We start from the raw sequence: 23,246 nt of genomic DNA on the forward strand, positions 1-23,246 counted from the left end.
GAAAATGTATACTGATCTTGTACTCTGGAGGCAAGGAACAGGATATACCACAGGATGTGGCACTTATTAGGCTTCTGTCTTTGAGTCACCACTGGCAAGTGAGCAGCTGAAAACATTAACTTGTGCAGGATGTATCCTGCTTTAAGAGAAGCCTTCCACTTTCAGCACGGCAATGCCTTGTCCTTCCACTCTGGACATCCTGAGGGACGCCAGATCACCCAGACCTCTGCTAACTGTATTAAAGAGTTTAAAACTACATAAAGGTCATTAGTACTCCATCGACACCTTGCAAATTTTACCTTACCCTTTTTGTCCAAAAAAATTCCCAAATGTGCATGTGACAAATGGCACAAATTTGGACTTACCCCTGCAAGTTTATTTTAAAAAATGACAATTCAAATCTAAATTAAAAATGACAGCACGGATCATTCATCCAGTCCCCCATATTAAATTTATTTTTTTTTTACGTTTAATTCAGATGATCATCTGTTTTTATACAAGCATTTTAGTTCTCCTCCTCTTGTCACACCAGCAGGAGAAAGAAGCGTGTGAGGTCACATGCTCAGAGACTGGGGTACAGGAGCCCTGTACACATGACAGCGTGAGAAATGTAGGCTTCAAAACAAATCCAGAAGGGGCCATAGAAGATGAAATAATAATTGAAAATAAAATAGGACCTTTTATAATACCTTCTTTTTAATCCCCACATTTACAAAGCATTGAAAAAGTGACTTTTAAAAAAAATACAATTCATGTTGTATTTCGCCTTTCAAGTGACTGTAGTGAGCCAGGAGGTTGGGAGATTGGAAATGCACATACAAACACAAGTGCAGACGTATATACACAAACACACACCCACACATGCTAAAACACATTTGCTCTCACTCAATGTACAGCCATACATTCACACACACACAATTTCCCATTTTCCCCTCGATTCATGAAATGTTTAAAATCACATTTGTTTTTTTGATTGTTACACAGAAATGTCTGAAGGGAAGAGAAAAAGACAGGCCGCTCATTTAATGGCATAGTTCAGTGTGATTTTCCTTGTTCCCTAGAGTACAAAAAATTAAAATAAATTACATTAAACATTAAATAAGATTTTAAAATAATACAGCCATTGAATGATTTCGACCAGAGTTTTGCCTGAAATGTCGCTTTGAGTGTTGTCCCATCCATCCTTCATGCACTCGTTTAATCTCAGTTTCTCCCTCCTTCTGATCCTCCCGCGGAGAGACGAACGGAGAGGCTGTGTGTGATCACAATCAGTTTTGTTTTAGTGGCTACGCTCGACCCGCTCTTCCCCCACCCCCCCAATCCCGCACGAGTCTCTCGGTCACTTCATGTCTGCGCAGTACTGGTGATGGCATACTACAGTGATGTCCTACACTGATTACACCCCCTCATCATCCACCCTCTATATACTGCCCAAAACAGACTGGGGGGGAAAAAAATAAAAAATAATTTAAACGAATTTTGAAATTAAATAAATAAACACTTCTTAATCTTCTGCATTCCACCCCAAGGGGGGAAAAAAAAACAAAAAAAAATAAAATTGAAATGCTTTCGGTGAAAGAAAATAACAATTTCTTTTTTTTTCTTTTCTTATTTTTTTTTTTTTAAATATAGAGATGTACATGTAATTCTGTATTTTTGTTGTTGTTTTCAGACACATAAACTGTTTGTGATGAGGGGCTGGAGCTGTGGAGGGTACAGAGGGAGTGTGGGACGCCCTCAGAGAAGAAAGGGATTGGTGCTCGCTCCAGTGGCCCCGCCTCCCCCCACTGCGCCCCCAGCACCCATCACGCCCCCCACTCCCGCCGACCCGCCCAAAATCAATGGGGGCTGACCGGGCATCCCGGCGCCCATGAAGTGGGCATTCCCTGGTGGGGCCATGGGGGACATCCCACTGAAGGGCATCCCCATCGGGCTCGACTGCACCATTCCCATGCCCATGCCGGGGGGCACCATGGGGACACCCATCCCAGGCATGCCCATCACGGGCGGAACCATTCCCAGGCTTGGGGGGGGCATGTGACCCAGCATGGGGTTCGGTGGGACCGGGCTGGTGCGCAGCTGGCTCAGGCCAAGCGAAGAAGGCTGTGGGGAGATTGACGCCATGGAGGTCGAGCCAAAGGGGTTGGAGGTCGGAGGAGGGGTGGGGGAAACCCCCCTGCTGGAGATGGTACTGCCCGGGGTGACGGCCATACCAGGGACCGGGGATGGGCCTGAGGGAGAGAGCGAGAGAGAGATTAGAAAGGACTTCAAAGGAGAAAACAACTTCATAGGAGATCATTAAAACAGCACATGTGCTTTACATAGCCCTGCTCCTCACCCTGTGTCTGTAGGAAGGGGTTGTTTGTGGAGGAGTTGGAGAGAGTGGGAGGAGGCTGCTGTTTGGGTTTGGGCTTGGAGGACACCAGAGAGTCCAGGTCCACCAGCGACGCGTTGGGCCCCAGGAAGGACTCGGGCGTCTTCCTCACGGGCAGGGTGGAGCCCAGCGAGGTGAGGTCAAAGGGCACCGGGGAGCCTGTGCTACCTTTGCTCCCGTCGCCGGCGGAGGAGCCTCTTCTCTCTTGATCTCCTGAAGAAACACACGCACGGAGAAATAGGAGCGCGAGCAGCGAGAGGCCCGAGGCCAGGAGAACACGGAACACATGGAGTGCCGAGAGTCTCGCTATGACATGAGAGTGTCTCGCGATGGCTGATGTGTGGAGGCGAGGAATGCAGGAGAGGAGAGACAGACAGACAGACAGACAGACAGACTGGCCCATTCCACACAGTACACAACACTGCTCCTCCAAACAGTATGGCAACAGCTTCAGCCAGTTCAGCGCCTCAGACTGCTGGCCAAAGAGCTGACGGTGAGAAACTGTGTGGGTGTATGTGTGTGTGTGTGTGTGTGTGTGAATGTCAGGGTTGGAAATTAACTTTTTAAATGTGAACATCTACCAGCCACTGACACATAAATGGTCAAATAGTCACCAACCATTCGGCCGTTAATCATTATTTTGTGTCTGAAATGTACCACTTACTGTCCTGTTTAACTAGCATTTGCTGTTGGCAATTTCCATCCCTGGTGTGTGTGTGTGTGTGTCTGATTATCAAACACCTAGGGCCCTATCGTGAACCCAGCGCAAGATGGTGCAAAGCGAGACGCAAGGCTTATTTTAATCTTACACTCAATAAAGTGAGGAATTGTTCGCCATAGACTCCACTTTTATTTAACCTTGCGCCCAGGGGTGTGGCAATTAATGACAAAAGGTGTGATCTGGCACATGATTCAAAAATCACTATCATAGACTTATCCTAAAATCATTACGCCACTGACAAAGAGAAACCGGTCATAAGGGTCCGTTCAGCACAACTTAAGACGCACTTTCATAAGATGAAAGCAACAACTCCTCTACAGGACAAATATCCTTAGGATTTTTATTCAGTCATTCAAACATTATTCGTTGAGTGTTGCTTTCTTCGGGCTTTGTTGACAGTCAATAGTTCAAATAACAGGCAGGTGCATATGCATATGGGCTATATTCTGCTAGTCACAGGTTTTAGTAAAGCAAGATTTAGCAGAACCCCTGTTCCATATGGTCTCACGTGCAAGCAGATTCCTTCAAATGCGCTGACTATCAAAATACATGCCGCTGCTTGCTGGGCAACGACAGAGGTCATTATAACTTGCCACGTTTACATGATGTTTTTTTAATTCCGAATGAATCATTCGGAATGAAACAGTTCGGAATTAAAATATTCTCCTTCGAGTTTACATGGAAATTATCATTCTAAATTGAAGTTTACATGGAAACTAAGTGAATTCGCCTTTATTTTATTCAGTTCAATGTCGGGGGTCGGGAAGGGTTCTGATTGGACAGGCGGCGCACAAACGTAGCCTAATTAAGGTCTACCAGAAAAAAACAGACTCCAGCTGGCTTCCGGCTTTTTTGTCATGTCGGGTCTACGTTACGCCATGGACATAAACATAATAAAGACTGTTTTCGCAGTCATTCTGATAATAGGCCTAGGCCTACTATTTAAGCAGAAGCTTGAGAATATCACGCTTCACGTAGACTATGCCAGCTGAGGAGAAGAGAAGAGTGCCAGGGAAGGGAGGAAGAAGACAAAGGACATCTTCGGCTATACCTCAGCCCACTCCCATATCCCAAATCCAAGAGCAGTGGATGAAAGCCCAAAGCCAGGACTATTGGAATCTGGCAATGAAACAAGCATGCGCATCTTCTTCTTCTCCTTCTTACGAGCATGCACCAAACAAACAGAATAAACTTTAAGAAGAATAAAGGTCTACTTGATCAAGGAATTAATTAATTCTGCTTTAAAGGTATACTATGCAGGATTGGCGATTTCATCACCGGTTTCGCTTTCATTTTCGCTCGTTTTATGCTTGCATATTTCTCTGCAGAGCTTCCCCTACAGCTTTAGCGTGTATATTTGACAAAACTCCTCAATCGGTCAGTCTGCCGTGCCTTTTCATGAGACTTTACATGACACTTCCTGGAGTAGAGCATGGGTGCGTGCCCGGTATCTCCTGAAGTTGCAAGTGTGGTTTTACCGCTACAGACCACTAGAGCGGCCAAAAAAAACACTGTTCGACCGGTAATGACTCAGTTAATCATATAACAGTATGGAACGAATTGATTAACTGAAGGACGTTGCATAGTATACCTTTAAAATAGGAATAAACCACCCACTTACTTCGGAATTAAGTTTAATTCCGAATACCGGTAATCATTTTCATGCAGAATAAGGGTTTACATGGTCTTTTTTAAAGCGGAATTATTTTTTAATTCAGAATCAAGTTAGTTTTATTCAGAATTAAAGTTCTCATGCAAATGCAGCAACTGGTTTAAAGGATGTTACACTCAAAACAAACCCATCATGACTGATTAATAAACATAAGAATAACCCTTTTGCGTCTAGCGTTTGATCACAAAATCACGCCATTAAATTAGTGATTGTGGACTGGCCACGCCTTTTATGTCTATCAACTTTGTGCCTCTGACCATCTGTTTCTAATCGCCAAAATAGGGCCCTTTATGACAAAAGAAATCTATTCATTGAGTGTATGCACATAAGCTTATTTTTACTGTTGCAGTGACTATGTGAGAATATATATGTGTGCATTTGTGCATTTGTGTGTGTGTGTGTGTGTGTGTGTGTGTGTGTGTGTTTGTGTGTGGACGCGTGCAAGTGTGCAGTATGTGTACCTGTGCCATTGGTATGTTTGGTGGGAAGGCTCCAGGGATCAGAGGTGAGGGAGTCAGTGACAGGGGCAAGCCCGTCCGCAGCCCAGGGGTCACCTGACGCGGGAGCTACAGGGGCCGGGGCTGGGGCCACTGAGGTCCCCCAGGGGTCCGCACTGGGAGGGGTCACAGCTAGGGGGGAGAGGTGGAGGGGCTGAGGGTTAACACACAGGCAGGGCAACAACAGTTGGGATGAGACGGGAAGGAGAGATGGAGGGGGGGAGGGGGGACTGCACAGACATCCATGTTCTTCATAGTGGACCTTATCATTGACAGGAACTACAACCTGAAGACATTTCCACATACAAGCCTCTTTCTACTACATGATTTGATATTCTGGCAGACTGATACTGCTATGCCACATTCAACACAGGTCTGTATCCAATTAAAGAATTGTTTCAGATTCTAATGATTTTAAACTAAATGAGTATTCTGAGTAAAGATGAGTAAATCCAGTAAACCACACTGCGTATGGTAGATTTCTGAGCTTAATTATCAGTATGATTTCACTGACATTTAAATTAATGCTCTAGTCTATATGATGTCAATATTTACTTGAGAAAAGCTTCAAATAAAAAGATTTTAGGGTCACCATTTGATAAAAAGAAGTCAATAACCATTGACTATACTGGTACTGGTTCACCTCAAACTCTCACATCCACAGAGCAGCTTGTCACTTCACACAAGTGCAAATTCACATGAACTATTTATGTGCTGTAAACATTATAAATAACCAAAGTTAATATCTCCAATTAGATGTCACCAAGTAAAGCTATTGTTTTCATGAAGTATAAATTGTTCCCATTGTTCATATTAGGCTCTTACCGATATCCTGGAGTGTTACCTGTTACTATTAAGTGTAGTGACTCACACTTAACATGTCCAGAGGTAAGAGGCTACAGGATGCTGCACTCACTTGTTGATCCCCACGGGTCGGAGTTGGCTCTGCCGGAGTCTCCCCACGGGTCTGGAGGGGGCTCTATCTTAGGCGGGCCCCCGCTCCAGGGATCTACAGGGGGGGAAGAGGGCGAGGCAGCCGCCCATGGGTCTGCCGCCCCCCAGGGCCCGGCGGCAGGGGCAGGGGCCGGGGCTGCTGTGGGGGGAGGGGAATGCCCGGCAGAACCCAATGTCGTCGGGGCGGCAGGAGCGCCCCACGGGTCAACAGCACCCAACTCCATCAGGGAGCTCTGAGACAGAGACAGTAGTTAACACACACACAGAGACAGACAGACAAACGGGCCTCTATGAAAGAGCGGCGTGCACACAGATCGTGGTTACTATGCTCTCCTTCCCCTAGCGCAGACAAACAAACCAAAAAAAAAGAAAAAGAATCGACGCATGGTGACATTAAGTTCTGGGACATGCAAGGGCTGACTGACATATCGTTCATCAACAACTTCATTTGCAGTGTTTCAGAATCATTCTGTACTCTGGCTTATCTGTTCTATCTGTTTCCGTTCATGGCATCAGCCGCAAAGAAAAAGTAAGCCAGAGAAACAAAGTAGTGTGGTGCTCCATTAGAATAGCTGGGTTAGTGGCCACATCCTGAGCTGGGTACTTGGTACTTGTCATGCCGCTTAAAAACCATCACACCAAACACACTAGCAAGTTAAGGCTAACTTGTTCAGAGGATCCCCAAAGACTAAACCAAGACCATGACTTAGTCTATATAATCCAAATATGGCACACGTGAACACACCCACACAGACTCAGACAGACATGCGTTTAGGCACAGAGGTGGAAACAACTAGATAGAGGTCTGTCTGTGGTGCATGAGGTAAAGCCTAAAAGAGCTGCCCTGACGACACTGAACTACACGGGGGGGGGGGGGGGGGGGGGGGGATGGGGGGGTCAGCGTGGTCAAGAGAGCGAGAACTCGGAGGCCATCCACAGCAGCACCACAGCCCTAAATTAAGACAGACAGACAGAAATGCATGCAGATACCATCACACCCAGTCACACACACTTACACACTTTCAGACAGACTGTTGCAGTCACAGAGTGTTGTTTTGAACGCACGCAGGGTGAGAGACACAGACAGAGCAGGTAACTCTTGGAGAGTGAGAGGCAGGTACACACACAGTTCAGCGGGTTTGGCCTTCATCTTTCACACACTTCCACACACACTCACACACACACACACACACACATACCCACCACATTTGGATATGCCCCTCTCTCTCTCTCCCTCTCTCACACACACACACATACGCACGCACACATACGTACACACACACACACACACACACACACACACACACACACACACACACACACACACACTCACACACACCTCCTTAGGCTCGGCCTTCTCCCTCTTACTCTCCTCGATGGCCATCTGCAGTCTCAGGTCGTCTCCCCTGCGCAGGCGCTCCTCCTGCCAATCATACACCACCGCCACATCATCAGACAGGGATGTGAACCAACCCAACCACAGTCTCCGCAGATCAAACATGGGGGGCTGATGGGAGATGGAGTTTAATGTGCACCCCATACCCCATCAGCCCTTGAGACGTGTTTGTGTTCGTAAAACATTTACTTCCCTGAAGGTGTAGCACATGGAGATAGGTTTGGTGTTTGAAAGCATGCATTTAGTGAGAACAGCGGAGGGAAGGATACGTGGTGATTACTGACGCAGGCGGCCAGTTGTATTTTCAGTAAGGCAGATTCAACAATTCCATGTTAAGTGTTCTGCATAATTACAAATAGATTTTATTTTGTATCATGCATGTGTTCGGTTATTCATTGAAACTGCAAGTTATCAACAGTTTTCTGATGACGTAGGTTTTCACCCAAATGAATGTGGCACCATGATTTCTTGCAAAGCATGAAGACTTCTAAACACCTCTGTCCACTATACCATGTATGAACCTTTTTATTCACCTCCAGGTTGAATTAGTGATCACAACTGCCTAGTGTAAGAAACAGAGGTGCAGAAAAAAATATTAAAGTTTGCCAGGGACCATCAGGATTACTTTGAATCAGAACTCAGCCTTGAGTTGGCTGTGCGCTTGAGATTGCGTTCAGAATTTTGGGAGTGGAACAGAGAGCGAAAGCAGACGGCCCACGATGACTTTGGTCGCCGTGGGTGAGCTTTGACCTCTGACCTTTTCTTGTAACTTCTGGCTGAGAGCGATTGCATAGGTGAGCTCGGCATCCTCCAGAGGGGTAGAGTTGGGCTAGGGGAGGGGGATTAGGGTCAAGAGGTGAGTAGGGGCAGATATTTACCCTCTGTGCGCTCAACTGGCCCACAGCCACTTTGCAATCATGCGAGTGTCTCTCCAATGGCCAATGGCCCCTTTGGGCATTGCTTCTCTGAAAAGTTTAGTTCTCAGTTTCATAACACTGCACTTCAACTTGACTGGAATTAATCATCAAAACTGGAAACAATAAATGTGCAAAAAAAAAGATGCGATTAAGTGTGGATACACAAATGGAACAGAACTGACAGCTTGGTGACGAGGTAGTGGCTATGCCTCTGGACTTTGGACTCGTGGCCATCTGCAAGGCCTAAGCCTTCGGCGCAGGCGGCCTCCCGCGACCTTGGCCGAGTTACCTGCGTCCGGATAGGCTGTTCTGGCTTTACCTGCTCCGCCTCCTCTTTGCTCATGGCCAGCGCCAGCTGCAGCTGGAGGTCCTCCTCGCCGGAGCTCTGCGGCCACGCCTGCTCGCCGTCCGGCCCCGTCTGCACGGCCAGGCCGCCCGCCCCGAGGCCCGGAGCTGAGGGAGCAGAGGAGGCTGGGACATACATCACAGTCGTCAGACGTCACTCGCTGATCCGGTCACTCATACACTGATCTGATCCCAGAGACACGGGCGCGCCCCCAATCACGGGGGTCTGGGCCCCGGCACGCGCCACCACGGTGTGCACTCGGTGTGCACACAAGCAGCTCCGCATGGCAATCTGGACTTTCAACCCCAAAAGCACTGAAGCCTGAAAGCAAAGCGTGTTCATGGAGAAGTGGGCGTGTGTGTGTGTGTGTGTGTGTGTGTGTGTGTGTGTGTGTGTGTGTTCTGCAGGGAAGATGGCACATGTTTGCGTGTTTGTGTGCGTTCGTGGTTGTGCATACTTATGAGCATAAATGTGCTTGTGTGTTTGAGCCGAAGAAAGAGGGAAACGTTCGCAGACTGCAGTCAGCACTCTTCCTGTCTGATTAGCTTTCAATTCCCATTTGAAACAACGAAACCAGCCCAGATATGGCTGAGCTCATTATATAAATCAGTAAGTCAACGGCCAATGAGATCTGGGCGAGTGAAGCTTCCGCTCCTGAGCAGGTGCGTAGTGAGGCGGGCTCTGAGATACTCACCACTGCTGGTCTGGGCCATCTTTTCTTTGGTCTTGAGCGCGTGGATCCTCTCCTCCCGAAGTCTCTCCTCGTCCTTCAGTAGCGTCACCAGCTGTTTGGCTTTTTCTCTTACATTCACCCCCTGATATGCACAAACAACATGAGAGCCAGTCAAAACTTCCACATCCACACCATTTGTACATGCAGCCTTTTCCATTTATATGATGTGTTCCAGTGTTAAAGCCTAATCCTACTCTCCAATTCAGATTTACATCTTTTATGAGGCTTGGCCAAAGCAAACAGTGCTAGTATATGACTACATGTAGGAAGTAATTTAAGGGGTGGAAAAATAATGCAACCAAGATTAGCACTGATTGACCTTTACCTCACTGACACAAACATTGGCAGCTCTAATGTACTGTAGCAGGAGCGGCAACCAGTAATCACACTGGTGTGTATGTGCTGAAATTGTTAACACACTTGAAAATACACCAAAAGTCAAAGGCATTGGGCTTACTTAACTTCAAAAATTAATTCCATTTTAATGGTAATTGCATTGTCAAGCTTCCAGCTCCACTGAATGTTGCAAAAAACTACCTCCTCAGACTGTTTGTGAGTGGTTGCACACATTCGTCAAAAACTCAAGATAAACAGAAAACTTCGCCAACGTTCGCGTGTTTGAGAATTTGAACACACCTCTGATTTGACCATATCATGCTACAAGGGAGCTATAAGAAGCTATAATCGGAGTTGCTTCATGACATGGTCTATTATTAACTTTGTGATAGTCACTGCCACAAATATTGATTCTTTTTTTATATATAGATCACTCCATCTGCAGTAACATTCCCAGCACTCAATATGTAGCTTTGTGTGATCATACAACCTGTTGCCTGCCTTTCCAATGCTGCAGGTAACATTACTGCATATTAATCAAAATGAATAAAAAAAAACCTAAATGTTTTATCATTTCAGTAGTTCAGTTTTGCGATTGAGATTAGACGTGTTAGGAGGAAACAATCTACATCCATCCAGCACTTTCCTCCTCCACCACATTCCTAAAGATTAATGTTGACAAGAACCTGACCATTCAAACGCAGTCACACAGTGTAAAACGTCCTTGGGGAAGGTGTGTGTGTATGTGTGTCTACTTCAAGTGTTATAAGGTAGTACCTGGGTTTCACCATGCAAGCCAAAAGTCCTTGAGCTTTCAGTTTGCTCTTGTGTAGCAGTGTGAGAGAGTGTGTGTGTGTGTGTGTGTGTGTGTGTGTGTGTGTGTGTATATGTGCGTGTGTGTGTGTGTTTGTGTGCTTTTGTTTGTGTGTGCACATACCAGTGTGGGTGTGTAAACAGTGTGTGTTTAGTAGGTGCAGGAGTAAGTGCACAGATGGATTGTTTGTAGAAGGAAGTGTAGGCTTTTGCATGAATTTCTTCCAGGAGGCAACTTCAAGAGTTTCTGCGAATTGGTATTGTACACCTCTACCAGAACTCAGCCTGTGCACACACACGTATCAGCAAGCGCTTGTATCAACACCATAACTGAAGGTGAGCATGCCTTTACACTTGCTTTGAGTTATCTGGTCTATCCATTATAATTTAACCTGAACAACAGGTGTTTTAACTTAGTTGTTAATAGGGCCAAAGACAAGGATAAAGAGAGAGTGATTGCGTACCTGGTCTTTGCCATCTCTGTCGATGTACTGAAAGTCTTTGAGGGTCTGGACCGCATAGATGTTCTCTCTGCACTGCTGGGCCACCCGCTCAGAGCCTGTCTTTATCAAGTACTCCATCAGCGTCATCGCCTAGAAAGACAAAACAACACAGAGTTTAATATCAATGCCAACAAGGAATGCACAGTAATGGAATAGAAAGAAAGAAAAAATAATAATTTATGGTCTAGAGGACTCCAAAACATCCAATTAGAAAAGAAAAACAAGAAACAGAAAAAGTGGGGAGGGTCTGCCAACTACACCACAAACACAAATAAGTGTAAGTCAAGTAGATCGGTCAAAGCCCTATCTCCTTATATTGAAATCCCATATTTCTCATTTCCTTCAGTACTAGAATGGGTGCCATTGTAATGCTTACTTTATATACATGTCTCCAGTTCTTGCCATGGTCATTCAGTCTCTTCCACACCATGCTCATAATCTCTGAGAAGGCCACAACATTGTATGTTAGGTCTGCAATTTCGGACATGAGAGAACTGGAGGGCCCCCACGGGTCATTTGAGGTCGCTTCTCTGACCTGCGGGGCGGCAGAAGAGATAGATTACGCAGGTGAATGGTGAGAAATAAAAGGCACCGTCGAAAAACGAGGGATGTGGTACAACACTCACCTTTATCTCTGCCTCAGAATAATTATGCACAATGTTCTTCACTTGCCGGCGTAGCGAAGACGTCGACATGGCAACAGCTTGGCTATCTGACTCGTCTGAAATCTAAGAGATTGTAAAACAGGGTCAATAAAACATTAATAGTTGCAGTACAACAGGGTGCTGTCTCCCAATACTGAATGAATACTGGAAATAAGAGAAATAAAACTTCCCATTGTTCCAGAACGCCAGCACAAAGATAAGCAAAATCACCAGAATACAAAATCTAAGGACGAGGAGGAGCAATAAATCCCTGTGGCCTTGAAGTATCTCCTCCTTGAGGTGACAGCGCCAGCATGGAGCGTCTCAATCACTTCAGCACAGTGGCAGGGTGACAGCACTCGCTCTAGTCAACACGCTGACTTCTAAGTGCTCACAGGTCAGAAATAACAAAGGGACAGGCACGAGCAATCGCCTACCTGCTAAAAAGGGACCAACGTGGACGTGGGCGTGTCCGTCTGTTCTTTTTGCCTTCTTCCCTTCTTTTGCCAGGAGTCACAGAGCTGACTTGGGCGCGCTCACTCTTTCAGCCTGTCCACTTCCCTGAGCCTCCACAGGGCGACATTGGCTCCCAACAGTGGAGATTTTGGGGGGGAAACTACACAGGGGATAAAAATAAAGGAGGAGGCAGGATAAAAACATACAGTCTGAAAAAGAGGTTTACAGGGCAATAATGGTCAGCAGCAAGCAATATCAAAAGGAATTCAATTTCACAGACAAACCTAAGGTCAGTCAAATCAAAGCCCAGGGAAATCTGCAGAGCATTTTCCTTTATGAAATATCAATAGTGATATTCTACAGCCCATAAGACAACCAGAGTAGGAAATTACCAAACAGAAATGTTTTTGGATGACTGGGTGTCTAGACTACAGTTCCAGATAAACCTGCAGATAGACTGTCTGCAACATTTTTCTTTCAATTTCACTCTGTCTGACCGCTCCCTTTAACAAACTCAAACCAAACTTAAAATGGCATCATTATGCTGGTCGCTGCCTCTCAAATTGGGTTGTAAAGGGGATTCGTCATCTTCTATGAATACAGTACGTACGATAAGGGGCAAATAGATGGCACATTGTGCTCACAACTATGCGACTTGATTGCATAATGGCAACCTGATAACCGTTCCAAAAGTCGAGTTGAAGATTCCCTGGAGCAAAGTCCCAAAAGTTTCAGTTAGTTACTAAAAGACCTTGAGTGACAATGAGTAAAGTTTGGCCCAGCTATTTCCCCCCAAATAGGCCTCTTATTATGTAAGTATTGTACTATTGTTGTACTATGCTTTCATTCAAAGTTAACAAATCCTATGAAACAAGGTAAAATAAATGACAACACAACGAAGCAACAAATGTCCACATGACTTTCAAACTCAAAGCGTCCAAAATCCTTGATCCACAGTGTGCAAACGAACCCTAAGATTAACGTTTATAAACCTATATAAAACACTGACAGCATATTTCATTGTAAAGTTAACTGTGACTCAAACTTATGAGGGCGACAAGTAAAGTGATAAGCTAAACTTCAGTAAGACAGCTTGAACATATAACCAAACGAAACATGACAATGACACTGGCGGCACGGTCTCGAGCGTTTACTGCTTCGCCCTGTTATCAACGAACACACCCTCCAATGCAAGACCCCCACCCAGTTAGCTCGCTAAACAGCTAACGTCGTTAACTTGGTTAGCAAAATAGATAGCTGCATTAAGTTAACGTTAGTCGACTTTGAACAACTGAGAACAACGATAAATACCACATGAGCAACCCTCAATTGAAACTGTTTACAGTGGACCACCAACCAGCACTGGCGTAATAAAAGTAACTGTACATGCAATAACGTACTCGAACAAGTTGCTAGCAAGCTAGCTAAACAAACAGAAAAGCTTGTTCGCTAACACGCTAGCTAGCACCTCCAGGTCCCAACCATCATCTGGGTAACGTTGGGTTAACGGTTCTACTTACCAATCAATTTCCCTTCTCCTTGTCAGCCACGAAAACGTAGTGAAAGTAAACGCGTGTGGGGGAATAGGGGAAGGGGAAGAAAGTGTGAATAAAAGGTGACGAATTAACAATTTATATAACTGTCACGACATGGAACCAATGCTAGCCATTAAGCTAGCTAGCGAAGGTAGATAGCAGCGGCGGATGATAACGAGCTGGCTGCCAATGGCCAGCTTCCTTTCTCGCAGGCTAAGTTAGCGGTTGAAGTGGCTACAAAAACAGGTGTATTTAGAATCTCGTCATGTGACAACTTGTCTGTTGTACAAATCGATGGTCATATGGAGTTTCCTTGAAAAATATTCATAATAGTTAATACATGTTAAAAGCAATATACCATAATATTTATCTAGTTTGTGTCTATACTGACCCTGTTGTAGCTGAAATAGTACAAGGAGATGGCGGCACTTCCGCTTCCGCTCTAGCTACCGGATGGACCGCACCCCCTTGCAATTTTTTACTTTTTAATATTTATGAAGGGGCGAGACCACACCAAGTAGGTCTAAACTACGTGTGATTTTTACAGTAAATTACAAAGGCGGATAACATGTAGCCTATTGGCTATTATACATATGTTGTGTAACAACAGTAAATTAGGCTTTCATCAGAAAAAAATGTCTGGTGGACTACTTGTCTTCCTTATAGGGTACTCACCTATAATTGAATCACCATAAATCATCCCTGCACCTGCAATATTAAGTTTGTTACATTCTGTGAACGACTGGCGAACTATATGCTACGATCGCAGCTGAAGCACCTGTGGTATGACTAGCACATAAACACCTTCTCTTCTTTTTCTATGACTGTGTAACGTTAGTGGATGCTATAGCATAATGTGACCACCCAGCGGCGATATACACCTGTAACCCAACTGTGCATATGGCCTATAGCTTCTGTTGTTGTGAAATGTAGCTCTATTTAAACTTGGGCACAGGCCGTTTTTGTCGATTAAGATCGAGCCTACCACTGCCAGTGACATTAAAATATCCATCAACCAAATGAAATACTTTTTATCTGTAGGCTAGGCCTCCTAATTAGCAGCCAGGTAGGCTAGATCAGATCATTAGTGACCTGTTAAGTGCACAGGTAAAAATATATTTTTTATAAAATCATTTATTCAATATTACAATACAATAGGCCACAATTAGGCCTACAATAGCCTACAGTCCAAGACAAGCCAACAATTAACATACATTATTTTAACAGACCACAGTAATAGCCTAACAATATGGAATATGGGATTAATCATTCCACATGTTAACAAAAATATTTTTAAGCTGTTTTGCTTTTTTCCCGTGCATTTTGTTGAGGGATTTCGTATAAATAGTAAACTCTCCTTAAAGGTAAGGGGAAGGTCTTTAAATATTTACTCTTGTGAATAAAAAAAATCCCTAAAATAATGATACATTCACCAGCAAAAACTCATCTATAGATTTCCCCTTAACAAACCTAAGATAATTTCATCTGTAGGCCTAGATAATACTGGTCCTGATATGGAAAACCAGTTCTTCACTGCAAACCAAAAACTTTGAGTGCAAAACATGATGTACAAAACAAACGGGTTATTGTTTCAATTTCATTATTACGAAATATGCCTGGCTCTAATTTCATGTTAAAACGATGGCACAAAAAGTCATTGGATGGGTAAATGTTGTTTAGGGTTTTAAAATGTACCTCCTTTGACTTAGGTGAAATTGGAAATTTCAGATGTTTAGTTCTAACACAGAAAGAATGACAGGACTTTTACTTTCGGGACCCAGGATGTCCGTCTCTGCTAAGAAAAAGGCCTAGCCTACCCTAAGCAGGATAGACCTGACAGAGATGCTATAGCCAAGGTGCAGAAGATGGAGATTTGTCACATCTGGGCTGTCACCTCCTCAACTCAGGAGAAACTTAATTCCAGTTAGAGCTGATCCCAAATGCTCTCAAAAGATACACTTCTTGATGGACCCATGAACAATGAGTCTCACTCTCAATCTGAGTTAAGAGTCTATAGTCATGGAAGAACATGATGGAATGTGGAGGGTATGGGAAATGCAGCTGTCGTGGTGTTCATTAGACAATAGTGATGAGTGAATGAAGCAAGAAGTGGCAACTCAAGAGAGTTGACTGTCACACCATGGATGCAGACGAGACCACGCTGGCAGCTGTAGCCCTGGAGTGGCGTCGGTGGTAGTGACAACAGTGACTGTTTGCATTACATAACCAATACTGGCTGTGGCATGAAATCTATAAGGGTATGTATATGAGGAGTTAGAAAGAGGAGGAGGGCCAGGGGAGACAGAACGGGCGTGAAAAAGGATACAGAGCTGACAGTTAGACAGCATAGGCTACAGCAGCGTATTAAGCCATTTCGTAAGATGAAAGCTCCAGCTGCTAGTTTTGTCACCCAGAAATGGTTGCCTCTGACGTGAAAAGAATGGAGAGTCTGGATGAGGTCATGATGGAATGATACTAAATGAGCTTGTCTACATAGAATTAGATGTTCTTAAAAGGAATGTCCTCAGCAGTGTGTGTACTCAATCAGTTTGTGAAAGGAATATGCAGCAGAAGACATTTGCAAAGGCTATTGAAAAATTTTGCAATAATACTGATTTTACCATGAAATATAACCCAATGTCCTGAGTTCAAACTCTTGAGAGGTCGGTGTAAATAAGAAGTAACGATTTGTGGAAACATCTTGTTAGCTAATTTGGCCTTGTAAATCCAGGACCTCTGCTGCTCACCAGTGGGATCCTGCGCTGCGGAAAGAATGTACTGAGTAAGATGGGGGGGGGGGGGGGGGGGGGGGGGGCACTGGGGGATAGGAGAAGGGTGTGATAGGAGGTTCTATGAGGGAGCTGGGATTAACAGGTAGGGAATATAGACGGACAGAGGGCAGTCTCAGGAGGAATGCAGCAGGCTGATGGAGATGGACTAACTGACAGATTGGACACTCTAGAACATTAACACGGAGTGAGGGACGGACACATGGGGGGGAGAGGGGGGTCTGACATGCCAGGCAGCTGCAGTACATACATATTTGCAGGGAAAACAAATGAGAGAATTTGGACAGGGAGAGAGGGACATGGAGAGGGGGGGGGGGGGGGGTTGTGGGAGGAATAGAGAGGGTGGTGAAAGGGGACAGAGTATTAAAGAATCAGAGTCAGTCAGGACAGTCCTATCAGTCTGATACAACACAACATGCAAGTGCATTCAACTTGTGTGTGGTCCGAATCACAGCAGTTGAATTAGAAAAGCTGTCCACAGCAAGTGAAGACCGTGCACAGCAAGCCAGCACTAATCCAACAAGAGGGTGAAAGACTCCAAATTGAAAAGTTTGTTCAAGACCGCATATGGACAGGACAATCTAAGATATAGAGAGCAAGATCAATAGAGAAAGCGATCGCTTTGAAGAGGAGTCGACAACATGACAGTAAGTAAACCCTTAAAAGCATTTAAAAGGCATTTACAACTGGTTTATAAATAGCTATTAAGGTTTTTACTTGACATTCAGCTCCCATATATCCATATTATTCATTGAGAAACATGGAATGATTGGATCATACTTTATTCAAATAGGCTTGCCAATACAACATGTAATATGTCTAGTACACTGTAACAGCAGCACGTTGTGTCCTGATGAATTTAGATAGTCCATCAATACTTATAAAAGTAATGGTTGGACTGAGGTCAGGGCTTAAAAAAAATCAACATTCTATTTTCTGCTATAAATCTTTAACAAGGATTTATGTAGAATAATACAAATAGGCCTAATACAATATGTATTCACTCATACATTTTATTGGATATTTTATTCTTTACAAATCATTGAAAATTACATTTAATGCAGACACTTGTCTTTGAGGAGAGCAAAATTGCTGGAGGGATTCTCAGCTTTTAGATCGGTATTTCTTGGTCAGTTTTGCTAAAAGTGTTAATAGTGTTAGCTCCTGTTCCAGCTTGTTATAAAAGTGCATTAGACCAGTTGTCTCTTCTCATACCAACCACATTGCAAGGGGCTCCTATGACATGTTAAGGATTACTTAATAAACACTCAGGATCATAAGGACTTCTATGAATGTCACTTTGTTATGACACAGCATAGGCACTGTCCATCAATGCATAGGTTACATAATGTACTGTATGACGAGGGGAGACCCCTGTGGGAGGCCATCCTAAAGCTTTAGAGCTCTAGCAGGTGTAATGGAGTAGGGATGTACAGTAGTTGTAGAGTCCTGCATGAGGAAGTTTTCTTTTTTTGGTGGTTGAGTTTTTGATTTTTCCCCTTAGTTTCATTGTACACACAAGTTTTTTTTTTTTTCAGTAAAACAGTTATATGTTGAATATTGTAGTATTCACAATCAAACAGTCTGATTTTGGTGCATTCAACCTGACGTAGGTATTATTTATGATTTTTGAAACTCTTTTTCCAAACGTACATCTGGTGTACCCTGAATGACTTATATTGGCAGGGCATCAAACTCACTTCATAGCCCACTGATAGGACAAGGACAATCCCATTTTTTTCCACTTAAGTGTTCCATAGCAACTCCAAATGGCTACGTGTCTACAACAGGCACAACTCATATCAGTGGAACACTACTCTGCACTCCAGTCAAATTGCAAATACCACACGGTTCAAATCCTTGTGATGACGTTGTTCTTGCGTACAGAGTCACTGTAAATTCCAGGCGAACTCCTGTGGTCACAAAATGTCATATAGGTTCATGCTGTCCGCTACTGCACGGAAAGGGTTTCTTATTGAACAACAACTAGGTGGCAACTTTGCTGATTGATATGCTGGGAATAGTCTTTGATATAAATACACACTGTAGTTGATACAGACATTTTGATTGTGTAACAAGGTAGTATGCTATGGACTTGGTCTATTTTGAGGTGTGTCCGGGGGCTGGTGAAGATAGAGGTGTTAAACCCTCCATGTATTGTTTGGCTGTGTGTCTGTTTGAACTGGGAAGATGTGCACTCAATACTGGTATGTTATGGTAGCATTTAGTCCTTCCCTTATGTAATCACAGTAGATATTCTTACTCATTAGCAGTGTGACAGCTCTGACTGAAGGGCACTTGAGGTCTTAATTTTGCAGCAGTTCAGAGTTGTTTAAAAACAAGCAATAAACTGCACTCACTTTTTACACACTTGCACATGGACTGCACGCTATTTATTTAAAAAATATCTTGAGCTTTTTTTCTTCACACTATGTTTTACGTTCTATGTACATGACAAATAAACCTCCTTGTATTCTTGTACAATTGGTTAATAAAACTCAAAACAATGATTATCAAATGTCCTACTTACACTACTTTACATTTTCTTTCCTTGATGCAACTCAAACACAGTTGGCGTAGAGACTGAAAAGCCCATTGTGTTGTTGCTTTACACAAAAAAATGTAAATGTGACTTGTGTTGGCGTACTTTGTTATGCATCAGAATTGGAGATGCTGATACGCCGACCTACAACTTTTGAAGCTGAGGGAGATTCATTGATAACGCTGACATGTGTTTTTTTATTCTAGGCTGCGACAGAGCAACTGGACGAGCTCTGCTATCTCACAGCTCAGTCTCTCACCACACTGAAGACGTCAGAGCACTTTAAGCTTATCAAGCTGCTGGGACAGGGGTCATATGGAAAAGTCATGCTGGCTGTCCACAAAAAAATAGGTGTGTGGCACTTTGAGATGGTGCTTTTAACACCATACGTTGATATGGAGTCAGAGTGTGCAGTGTGTGCCTTCACTTTTCAACACTAAGCAAAATAGACATCATTGTGAAGAATGGCTTGTTTACAGTTTGCCTTTTGATTGGCCTTTGGTCTCCAGGGACGCCCATGGCACTGAAGTTCTTCCCCCGGCAGGACACGTCCCTCCAGGCGTTCCTGCGCGAATACAACCTCTCGCTCTCCTTCTGCACGCATCCCTCTCTCAACCGAGCCCTCGGGATCTTCTACTCCACTCCCTCCTACTACGTCTTCGCGCAACAGGCCGGTCTCCATGGTGACCTGTACGATGTCATTGTGTCAAAGGTCAGCATTCCATGCCAATTCACAACATTATTCACTGCCAATCCCATTTAAACTCACATTATACAACATATTTTTAAGACTGGTGTGATCGGTCCACTTCTTTGCCATTTCCTCTGTTGCAAGCGCCACACCATGTTCACAATGTGACGTTTCATCATGTTCGTGCTCACAACACATCCTACTTGGACACAGTGCCATCCATCACTATTTTCTTGTCACATTTCCGAGGCTAGGGTGAGGATATCTCCTCAGGCAGATGCTCATAATCCTCATAGTCAAACACAGGCAGACTTGCATGTATCGTCTTACGTCTCCAGTGCCTTGAAAAGTAGCCAGGACAGTTTGTCTTGTCATCGACCCAGTGCAGTGCACTTCACTTTGAGGAGACTGATTGCAAAAGCAGGATACGCTGCATGTGCCATCTCAGGAACTGTCTCTCGCTCTCTGTCAAATCAAATGGTTCTTTATTGGTGTGAATGAAAAAAGTCATTGTTGTCAAAGCTGCAGGTACAGTGTGTTAAGAATTAAGACTTTACATTAAAATTGATATAAGGAAATAACCAAGAAAAGAAAAGGATGGTTTCAAAAAGAACTGTTTGCATCTCAGTGACTCTCTCTCTCTCTCTCTCTCTGTAGGATGGTATAAGTGAGGAGTGCTCTCAGAGAGTGATATCTCAGCTGAGTGGGGCTGTGTCCCACCTCCACTCTCTTGGCTTTGTCCACCGCGACATTAAGCCTGAGAACATCTTCCTCTGCGACGCCGCGTGCCGCTGGGTCAAACTGGGCGACTTTGGCCTGGTGAGGGCTCAGGGCACGGAGGTCCGCGCCGTCTGGTACGAGTCACCCTTCTGCGTGCCTGAGGTAGCCGCGGCCAAAAGGAAGAAGCTTGAAAGCAGGACAAAGAAGGAAGCGGATGAGGAGGAGGAAGAGGAGGAGGAAGAGGAGGATATTTGGATATCCGTAGAGCCCAGTTTGGATAACTGGGCCCTGGGAATTCTGGTGTTTTGCCTGCTGACCAGCTGCTTCCCCTGGGAGGAGAGCACCACAGATGACTCGTCCTTCCGCGCGTACAAGAAGTGGTTCGACCACATGTCCGACAGCGAGGAGGACGCCAACTGCTATGACCAAATCGCTCCGTACTTTTCCACCTTCAGCCCGCTAGCTCTGTCCCTCTTCAGGCAGCTGCTGAACCCAGAGCCCTCGCTCAGGGCCGGGGCCGACGAGATCCCAGGCTACCTGGGGGGCTCCTGGCTCCTAGAGACTGAGAAGGAGGAGAGGAGGAAGGCAGAGGAGGCCGAGAGGGAGGCCAGGAAAGTGTCAGACGGAGGAATCACAAGGGAGAAAGAAAGGGAGGGGAGAGGAGAAAGATAAATGGTTTACCCTTTATAGTGTTATTTATTGGCCCTTGCACTATATGTTTTGAGACACAGAACATATATCTGTCTACTGAGATGACTAATCTAATATCTGAATTGGGATCTGTATAGAATAAACAAATTAATACTGTATATGGAATGGACAATGAATGTATTTTTAGCATGAATATATCTAGTCTATCTAGTATATTTAGTCTAGGGTGTTTCTGTGAGATTAATCACAACTTCGTTAAACTGATGTCCTTTTCTCTTATCCTGTAAATAAATGATGCCCAGAGCTGTTATAGATGTGAATATATATGTGCTTCAACAGAAAATACTTTACAAGTGCTTAGACAAGCAGTGCTGCTATAAACTGTATGCTGATATGGATACAGTATATAGTAAAACTGTCAGGCAATCCTGCCCTTTATCTCTACCTCAGAGAGAAGTTGTTTGGCTGATGAAACATGTCATTTGCTTGTAGGAGAATCTTGTGTATATGTGGTTGTTTTTTTTTTTAATACTGTTATGAAATAAACATATTTTCATTTGTTTACTATACATAACGACTCTTCCCTTTCATGTTCACACACATTTTTTACATTTGCCATTCATTAACAATACATATCATATCACATTATATTGTCCACAGTATTACATTATAGTTCCTTCTTCTTTTAAACAGGCAAGGGTTACACCTTTGCTAAAGAAAAGCACACTTAATCCAACTGATGTGAAGAACTACAGACCTGTGTCCCTTCTTCCTTTCTTATCAACAGTTTTGGAGAAAGTGGTCTTAGTATTTATCAGAACAACCTAGACATGAAGTCTGGTGCAGTATCTACTCTATGTGACTGAAGCATTGAGAGTAAGTCCTCTGCTAAGTCATCAGTATTAATTCTACTATTTATCTGTAGCCTTTGATGCTGTTGACCATATCATTGTCTCTTTTTTTTATGTGAACTGGGAATTTCTGGGAAAGCTCTAGACTGGTTTGAGTCTTGCTAAAGGGAATTTTGGCGTGTCTTGGCAGGGATAGGTATCAAAGTCTAATGACATCACTATAGGTGCCTCAGGGATCAGTATTAGGGCCCCTGCTGTTCTTTATTTACACCACTTCCCAATAAGACCATTCGCTCCCATGGATTTGACTATCATTGCCATGCGGATGACTTTCCAATGTGAAGACTCTTCCCATTGGATTTCTGCATATCTTAAGGATATTTCAGTCTGGATAAAAGGCCGGCACCTTCAGCTTAATCTCTCAAAAAGTGAGCTTTTGATGTTTCCCACTAAAACAGCTATTCCCCAGATTAACATCCAGTTTGACGGATCGCCACATAAATCAGCCTAGTAATTGATGACCAACTTAAATTCTCTGATCATGTAGCATTAATTGCATCATCATGTCAGTTTGTCCTTTACAACATTAGGAAGATCAGACACAAGATTCCACATAACTTCTTGTACTACAGGCCATAGTTATCTTCAAGCTGGGCTATTAGCTGGCCTACCTGCTTGTGTAGTAAAATCATTTAAATGATTCAGAATGCTGCCACACACCTGGTCTTCAATCAGCGGAATAGGTCACATAACTTTCCTAGTGACTCTCCACTGGCTCCCTAGTAGCCAGAGTTACATTTAAATCCCTGTCACTTACTCCCCGCTCTCTTAATTCAATGATCAAGATGGATATCCCACACCACCCACTGCCGTCCTCTGATGAGCGTCTGTTGTCGATCAGCCATAAACCCTTCAACTGTCAAATTCAAGACTCTTTTCCTCAGTGGTTTCTTGTTGGTGGAATGAGCTGTCTGGTTCTTTCAATTACTGTGATACTCAAGGTCTTTCAAGTGGGGTCTAAAGGTATCTGTTCAACATGCTAATTTATTAAACGTTTCTTATTCATTATGGTTTGTATGTTATAGTATTTAGTTTCTTTATTATT

The 23,246-nt window shown here is 44.0% G+C and overlaps 2 protein-coding genes across 6 annotated transcripts; one reads left to right on the top strand and one right to left on the bottom strand.

The window, feature by feature from the left end:
• Positions 1-1,599: 1,599 nt before the first annotated feature.
• Positions 1,600-14,282, bottom strand: epn1a (epsin 1a). Of its 3 annotated transcripts, XM_062539403.1 has the most exons (13): positions 13,883-14,282; positions 12,344-12,522; positions 11,889-11,990; positions 11,639-11,797; positions 11,224-11,352; positions 9,572-9,692; positions 8,851-9,002; positions 8,372-8,443; positions 7,558-7,641; positions 6,181-6,451; positions 5,229-5,396; positions 2,339-2,587; positions 1,600-2,231 (listed from the first exon to the last, which is right to left on the bottom strand). In XM_062539403.1, exons 3-13 carry the CDS (start codon positions 11,955-11,957, stop codon positions 1,738-1,740), a joined length of 1,968 nt encoding a protein of 655 aa, XP_062395387.1. In that variant the 5' UTR covers positions 11,958-11,990; positions 12,344-12,522; positions 13,883-14,282; the 3' UTR covers positions 1,600-1,737. The 3 variants fall into 3 exon arrangements, with proteins under 3 accessions (XP_062395387.1, XP_062395388.1, XP_062395389.1); XM_062539404.1 differs by lacking the exon at positions 8,372-8,443; XM_062539405.1 differs by lacking the exon at positions 5,229-5,396.
• On the top strand, positions 10,947-21,853 carry sbk3 (SH3 domain binding kinase family, member 3). Of its 3 annotated transcripts, none has more exons than XM_062539411.1 (4): positions 10,947-11,095; positions 19,435-19,579; positions 19,738-19,940; positions 20,577-21,853. In XM_062539411.1, the coding sequence occupies exons 2-4, from the start codon at positions 19,555-19,557 to the stop codon at positions 21,309-21,311; spliced, it is 963 nt and encodes a 320-aa protein (XP_062395395.1). In that variant the 5' UTR covers positions 10,947-11,095; positions 19,435-19,554; the 3' UTR covers positions 21,312-21,853. The 3 variants fall into 3 exon arrangements, with proteins under 3 accessions (XP_062395395.1, XP_062395393.1, XP_062395392.1); XM_062539409.1 differs by lacking the exon at positions 10,947-11,095 and adding an exon at positions 14,453-14,680; XM_062539408.1 differs by lacking the exon at positions 10,947-11,095 and adding an exon at positions 17,053-17,333.
• Positions 21,854-23,246: the final 1,393 nt, after the last annotated feature.

Source organism: Sardina pilchardus, chromosome 6, assembly GCF_963854185.1.
Source record: "Sardina pilchardus chromosome 6, fSarPil1.1, whole genome shotgun sequence".
NCBI lineage: Eukaryota > Metazoa > Chordata > Actinopteri > Clupeiformes > Clupeidae > Sardina > Sardina pilchardus.

Excerpts from the sequence above, each read along its gene's own strand:
- sbk3 (XM_062539408.1), top strand. Across the intron at positions 19,580-19,737 it reads GGCTGTCCACAAAAAAATAG|GGACGCCCATGGCACTGAAG; the intron begins GTGTGTGGCACT and ends TTTGGTCTCCAG. Across the intron at positions 19,941-20,576 it reads ACGATGTCATTGTGTCAAAG|GATGGTATAAGTGAGGAGTG; the intron begins GTCAGCATTCCA and ends CTCTCTCTGTAG.
- epn1a (XM_062539403.1), bottom strand. The coding sequence starts at position 11,957 with ATGTCGACGTCTTCGCTACGCCGGCAAGTGAAGAACATTGTGCATAAT. Across the intron at positions 11,798-11,888 it reads ATTCTGAGGCAGAGATAAAG|GTCAGAGAAGCGACCTCAAA; the intron begins GTGAGTGTTGTA and ends GCCGCCCCGCAG. Across the intron at positions 2,232-2,338 it reads CCCCTTCCTACAGACACAGG|GCCCATCCCCGGTCCCTGGT; the intron begins GTGAGGAGCAGG and ends TCTCTCCCTCAG.